Here is a 7,265-nt window from a genome sequence, read left to right on the forward strand (position 1 = left end):
CCATCTGTAAAATGGGGATGAAAACTGTGAGCCCCGCTGGGGGCAACCTGATCACCTTGTAACCCCCCAGCGCATAGAACAGTGCTTCATTCATGCATTCATTCCGTCGTATTTATGGAGGGCTTACTGCGGGCAGAGCACTGTACTAAGCGCTTGGGAAGTTGGGAAGCAGCTTGGCTCAGCGGAAAAATACCGGGCTTTGAAGTCAGAGGTCATCGGTTCAAATCCCGGCTCTGCCACTTGTCAGCTGTGTGACTTTGGGCAAGTCACTTCACTTCTCTGGGTCTCGGTTACCTCCTCTGTAAAATGGGGATTAAGACTGTGAGCCCCACGTGGGACAACCTGGTCCCCTTGTAAATTCCCCAGCGCTTAGAACAGTGCTTTGCACATAGTAAGCGCTTAATAAATGCCATCGTTATTATTATTATTACAAGTTGGCAACATAGTAAGCTTCGTACATAGTAAGTGCGGGCACGCTCCGACTGCGCATGGGCCGCGCTCTCCCGGGCGGCCTCCCCCTACCGGCTCGGGCTCTGATTGCGCATGCGCAGCGCTCTCCACGGGGGGGGCTCCCTTCTCCCCCGGCCCGGGCTCCGAACGCGAATGCGCCGCGCTCTCCAGGCCGGGCCTCCCTCCTCACCACCTCCCGTAGTGCACTGCGACAGCGCATGCTCCGCCCTCTTCGGGGCGGGGCCCAATCCTCGCCGAAGCTACGAATGGGCATGCGCGCCTCTCCTCTCCCTTTCCTGGCTCCGCACGCGCATGCGCCGAGCTCCCTCCCTTCTCCCCCCTGCATGATGCATTTATATCATTATTTGGACTGCAAGCTCATCGTGGAAAGGAAATCTGTCTGTTATGTTGTTATGTTCTTGTCCCCGTGCGCTTATTACAGGGGTTCAAATCCCGACTCTACCACTTGTCAGCTGTGTGACTTTCGGCAAGTCACCTAACTTCTCTGGGCTTCATTTACCTCATTTGTAAAAGGGGGATTAAGACTGTGAGCGCCCCGTGGGACACCCTGAACAACTTGTAACCACAACCTGCGCTTACAACAGTGCTTTGCGCATAGTAAGCGCTTACTAAATGCCACCATTATTGTTATTAATAATAATTACAATTAAGTAATCATTAATTGTAATTAATAATTAATTGATAGTAATTATTATTAGAGGGGAAAAATCTATCGATTTTATTTTGGTTTCTCCTAAGCGCTTATTACGTTGCAGCCACTCTACTATCCAAGAGGGAAAAAACAAGCTGAGTAGGTTGAACACAGTGTCAAGGCAGGACAAGTTTCCATCCCCATTTTCGAGGTGAGATTACTGTGACCGAATCAGGTTAAGAGACCTTGGCCAACATACGAAAACGAATACGTGGTGAAGCCTTAATTACAACCCAGATCCTCTGTCTCCTGGTCCTGAGCCATTCCTTTCTATCGTTCACGTTTGTGAGCTTGTTTGCGAGCTTGTGTGCTTGCCGGCTTGCTTGTAAATGTCTGCAACGACAGGGAGTGCTGTTCTCGGTTGGAGGAGAGGGTACAGAGAGGACAGGTGAGGCTGATCTGGAGAGGGCCCTCGTGTGGAGACAGAGGACATGAATTGTGACAAAAGGTGCCCATCGTGACTGGTTGGCAGGCACTTGGCTCGGGTTTAATGAGTACCTTCTTGGGAAGGAGCCCCAGGACATTGGCCGAACGCAGGAGAGAGAATCAGGGAAGGCATGGCCAGTAATTACAGGCCCTCGGGCCGAAGCTGCTTCCGGATCGATCCCCCTTCACTCGAGCCACCCGGAGCAAGGAAACTATCATTTAGGGGACATCGCTGTGAGTGGAAACCCTGTTTAGGGAGGGTTTTCCTGAGGCAGCCTGCCACTTCACACTCCCAAGTCGAGAGACCACATTATTTCTGCCAGTTTGGTCTCGACAGAGCAGACACAATCAGTCCTAAGTAGGAAGGAGTCCGTCTTGCTTCCGATTTCCCCTTTCAAGCACTTCCCTCCTGTAGGCGCTCAGGACCAATCCCCCATGACGATGCCACCTAGTCTCTCTGACTCTTCGCTTTGGTGCCTGGTTTCACACCTCCCTCTTCTCCCGCTTCTGGAAATCCGCAGGGTTCACGCTTCCTCGCATCAGTCTCCGGACGCCCAGGGCGTGGGGCGATTTCATGGAAGGTGGGGGAAACGCTGATCCGAGGAATCCACGGTTACATCGTATTTAATGGTCGCAGTCTCCCTCGCTCGCCCTTGCCTGGTCCAGACGTCACCTCAGCAGAGGGGATACGATGCTGCCGGCCGACTGCCTCGCCGTTCGCTGGGATCTCGCTCCCTCCCGGCTGCAGGATGCCTGGCCCCGCAAGCCCCCTACCCAGCTCTGCACCGAGCGGTGAGAAGGAGGATCGGCCCCCTGGAAGCAGGGAGACGACGGGACGGGGGTCCCCAGACCGAGGGCTCTCCGGCATGGCCTCACTGGACAGGCCCTCTCAGGAGGGCATGGGTTCGCTTTCACTGGGTGGGGTCCTCTCTACTGGGATCCAGAAGAAACGGAAACTGGGCCCAGGGCCCTCCCCCGGACTAGAGAGAGATCGGGCCCGTTCTTTGCCCGTTCGTCCCAGCTGCGATGAGGACACCACCCAGGCTGCCAAGCACCGCTGTGTCCAGGTCTCTCCGCTGGCTGCAGGTAAGTCCTCCGCCTTTCTCTTTTCCTCCCTCGCATCCTTTCGTTTCCCGCTTCTTCCCAGAGTCCTGTCCTGCCAACCGACTCCTTGCCGTGAAGCCGACCCCTTTCTTCTTGACGTGTCTGCGTGACCTCCAGAATGCCTCCAGAATGCCTCTCCGACACTCCCCTCCTATGGGAACCTGCCATGTCTTGAATGCTCATGGAGTTTGAGGTGGGGAAGTCTTGTCTCTCTCCCCGCCACCCAGCCTCATTATGTGTGTTTGTTTACCTTCAGATGGCAAGAGCCTCGTGACCCCCTCTTCCAAGAAGACTGGCTCCACCCCGTCCATCAGAAGCCCAGTGCCATTCCAGGTGAGTACTTTCTCCATGGGGTTGCCCCTCGGTTTGGCGGATTGACACGGTAGCTGAATTTCCGGAGGTCACGTGACTTCGCTAGAAAAGAGGGGTTAGGATTAAAAGGGGGAAGAGCTGTAGAGTCCCGCGAGATGCCCATAGCGCTTTAGAAGAATAAATCTTTTTTTTTAAAGCAGTCGCCGGAACGTCATCTGGGCTACTTTTTCCCGTACCGATACTGGGTAACCGTATCTTTTCCTAAGAAAAGGGTTTTGGGTGAAATCTTGTCAGAAGAACTTTCTGCCCCTTGGTTCTTTCAGGAGCGTCTAAAAGTACTTCCGTAGGGGACCTGGCGAGTACTGAAAGAAGAAGCGTTTGCTTTCTCTTTTGTAGTGACAACGTCTTCTGCCCTCTCTTCCTCCAGGTTCTGCCAGACGGTGAAGCCATCACCGTGAATGAGCTGGAGATGGCCTTCCAGAGATTCTTTGGCTCCCAGCGGTCAGGGCTGGAGGTCTCGACACTGAACTGGTTGGATGGCTCCGTCCTGAAGTCAGACCGGGAGACCAATCCCTGCCTCTCCTCCCTTTCAGTGCAGTTCAGGGCCAGGTCCAATCCACTGACCGACAGTGAGGACTTCCGCCTCATGCCTGTGGTCTCCTCTCCCGGATCCATCTCCAGCCACAAGTTGCGGCGCCCGCGGATTCCCCGAAGTGCCTCGGTCCGACCGAGGTCTCGTCGCCACCTATGCTGGGACTACTGAAGACTCCCTCACGTCCTTCAGTTGCCCCCAGCGGGTGGTCCGGCCTGGTGAGGCCTTGAGATGTCCACCTTCATTGTTGGTCTCCCAGGGGCGTTGAGCTAGTCACCACTCAGAGCGCTAAGTGTCTATTCGCCCTCAATTCCAACCACCCACCTCCAACCTCTCGGCCTTGGTTTCTTTTGAGACGTGCATCCTTATATCCAAAAGACCAGCAGTGGTGTTCCTTCCCTTTGTAAAAGGGCACGGCTACGCCCAGCCCCTATATGGAGGGCGGTGGGCATCACGTACCAGGACCGTACTGGTTGTTCTCCCGGGTAGAGCCCACCATCCCCAACATTCCTGTGTCTGCTTGGCCTTGCGAGATTAGTGAGCATTTTCAGCTGAACCGGAATGAGGGCAGAGTCACCGACCTGCGACCGTTCCAGGACAAGAGAATCAGAGGAGGGGGAGGAGGGGTGGAGACGTCTAGAGAGTTGCTGGCCCGTTCACGCGCTGCACCGAGACCTCCGCCTCTCATGTCAGACGTCAGGCAACATAGCATGAACAGACCTCTAGCCTCCATCCCCTTCCCCTTCTGCACTCAGATGGGAACCCTAATCTCAGCCCCAATTCAGCCCCTTCTCCCGCCCCAGCTGCTTTGGATTCCAACAGTGGGCAGAATTCCACCCTGCCCTCCTCGGGGGCTTGCTTCCTCTCCTTCTTCCCAGAGATCACCCAGGTGGGCGTGGGGAATAGGATCTGGCCCTCGGGCACGTTGGAGTCCTGTGGGAAGCTCGCCTCGGCCCCTCTCTTCTCTCCAGCCCTCAAGACCCGGACCCCGGCCACGTGGTAACCGAGAGAGCAAGATAGATCATTCCGGCACGGACCCCAGGAGCAGCAGGCCTAGGTGGCCATGACTACTGGTTGGGTGACAGTACTAATGAATATGCCCAGCACTCAATGGAAGGGCACGTCCCACCTCAAACGTTTTTGGAAACCATTTCGATCCCTTTCTCCCATTCCTCCTTTCTGCAGCCTTACATTGATACCTGGGGACTTCAAGATCCTCACAGAGGTGCCTCACGGCCCTTAAACTACCCAATTCCTATCCAATCTCAATTCCGCTGCCCTCATACTCCACCCCACATCATCCACAGACTAAAATGCACGCACACTACAGGAGCCAGGGCTGAAAAAGAGAAGCACTGAAATCATACTGAACCCAATGACGATGCAGGAAGAGTGGAACGACCCACTGACAAATCACCTTGGATTGCTAAAACGAGAGATCGGACGTCTAGGCTTTCCCTAACCCTCTCTCTTTTCAGCATCTCTGAGTCTCTAAACACCCGTGCCTTTCCTTTCATCTGCTACTTACTCCGTACTTTTCCCTTCTCCAGGAGCCATGACACAGTACGAACAGTGTCACAATCACTATCAACGCCCAAGAAGACTTCATTCCAGGGGACGTCCCCCTGCTGGGGAGTCGGAGAGCAACCGAGAACACTCATAGGGGGAACGCAACCCGTTAGAGGTACGTGGGGCACCTTTACAGCATAATTCCCTTGCCCCTTCCAACGTCACCTCAAATATCTCCTTCTACCGTCCAGCCAGCACACTCCGCTCGTCTGCTGCTAACCTCCTCACTGTGCCTCATTGTCGCCTGTCTGGCCGTCGGCCCTGGCCCACGACCTGCTTCTGGCCTGTAATGCCCTCCCTCCTCACATCCGCCAAACTAGCACACTTCCTCCCCCCGACCCCCGCCTTCATAGCCCTACTGGAAGCTCACCTCCTCCAAGAGGCCTTCCAGACTAACCCCCCATTTTCTCTACTCTTCCTCACCTCCCCAACGCCCGACTCCCTCTGCTCTAGCCCCTAACCTCCATCACAGCACATGTGCGCTATATGTACCTATGTATCTTTCTATTTACTTTATTAACGATGTTCATATATAGCCATAATTCTATTCATTTAGATTGATGTTATTGATGCCTGCCTAGTTGCTTTCTTTTGTCGTCTCCCTCCTCCCCGTGCCTCCCCCCCGCCGGCCTTCTGGACTCTTAGCACGTTGCCGCTTAGGGAGTTTTTGCATTCCTTGCCGAATTGTACTTCCAAACACTCAGTTAGCCTTTCCCTAACTCCCTCGCTTTTCAGCCTCTCTGAGTCTCTACACACCCGTGCCTTTCCCTTCATCTGCTGCTGACTGCGTACTTTTCTCTTCTCCAGGACGAAAAGTGTCACAATCACTATCAACGTCCCAAGAGGCTTCATGCCATTCATTCATTCAATCGTATTTATTGAGCGCTTACTGTGTGCAGAGCACTGTAGTTTGCGCTTGGGAACTACAAGTTGGCAACATATAGAGACGGTCCCTATCCAACAGTGGGGTCACAGTCTAGAAGGGGGAGACAGAGAACAAGACAAAACATATTAACAAAATGAAATAAATAGAATAAATATGTACAAATAAAATAAATAAATGAATAGAGTAATAAATACGTACAAACATATACATACATGCAGGTGCTGTGGGGAGGGGAAGGAGGTAAGGCGGTGGGGATGGGGAGCGGGAGGAGGGAGGGAAGGGACTCAGTCTGGATAGGCCTCCTGGTAGAGGTGAGCTCTCAGTAGGGCTTTGAAGGGAGGAAGAGAGCTAGCTTATCGGATGTGCGGAGGGAGGGCATTCCAGGCCACGGGGATGAGGTGGGCCGGTTGTAGACGGCGGGACAGGCGAGAACTTGGCACGGTGAGGAGATCAGCGGCAGAGGAGCGGTGGGTGCGGACTGGGCTGCAGAAGGAGAAAAGAGAGGTGGGGTAGGAGGGGGCGAGGTGATGGAGAGCCTTGAAACCGAGGATGAGGAGTTTTTGCCTGATGAGTAGGTTGATTGGTAGCCTCTGGAGATTTTTGAGGAGTGGGGTAACATGCCCAGAGCGTCGCTGGACAAACACAATCCGGGCAGCGGCATGAAGTATGGATTGAAGTGGGGAGAGACAGGACGATGGGAGATCGGAGAGGAGGCTGATACAGTAATCCAGACGGGATAGGATAAGAGCTTGAACGAGGAGGCTAGCTGTTTGAATGGAGAGGAAAGGGAGGATCTTGGCAATGTTGCGGAGGTGAGACCGGCAGGTTTTGCTGACGGCTTGGATGTGAGGGATGAACGAGAGAGCAGAGTCGAGGATGACACCAAGGTTGCGGACTTGTGAGACGGGAACGATGGCAGTGCCGTCAACAGTGATGGGAAAGTCAGGGAGAGGGCAGAGTTTGGGAGAGAAGACGAGGAGTTCAGTCTTGGACATGTTGAGTTTTAGGTGGCGGGCAGACATCCAGATGGAGATGTCCTGAAGGCAGGAGGAGATGCGAGCCTGGAGGGAGTGGGAGAGAGCAGGGGCAGAGATGTAGATTTGGATGTCATCAGCGTCGAGATGATTGTTGAAGCCGTGGGAGTGAATGAGATCACCAAAGGAGTGAGTGTAGATCGATAACAGATGGGGACCAAGAACTGAACTTTGAGGAAC

The 7,265-nt window shown here is 54.1% G+C and overlaps 1 protein-coding gene across 1 annotated transcript; it reads left to right on the top strand.

Annotated features, from left to right (window-relative positions):
• Positions 1-1,593: 1,593 nt before the first annotated feature.
• On the top strand, positions 1,594-3,767 carry LOC119921827. The gene is made up of 6 exons (XM_038741849.1): positions 1,594-1,610; positions 2,110-2,169; positions 2,255-2,380; positions 2,472-2,674; positions 2,949-3,025; positions 3,432-3,767. The coding sequence occupies exons 1-6, from the start codon at positions 1,594-1,596 to the stop codon at positions 3,765-3,767; spliced, it is 819 nt and encodes a 272-aa protein (XP_038597777.1).
• The last annotated feature ends 3,498 nt before the right edge of the window (positions 3,768-7,265 follow it).

Source organism: Tachyglossus aculeatus, unplaced genomic scaffold (genome assembly GCF_015852505.1).
Source record: "Tachyglossus aculeatus isolate mTacAcu1 unplaced genomic scaffold, mTacAcu1.pri SUPER_30, whole genome shotgun sequence".
Classification (NCBI taxonomy): Eukaryota; Metazoa; Chordata; class Mammalia; order Monotremata; family Tachyglossidae; genus Tachyglossus; species Tachyglossus aculeatus.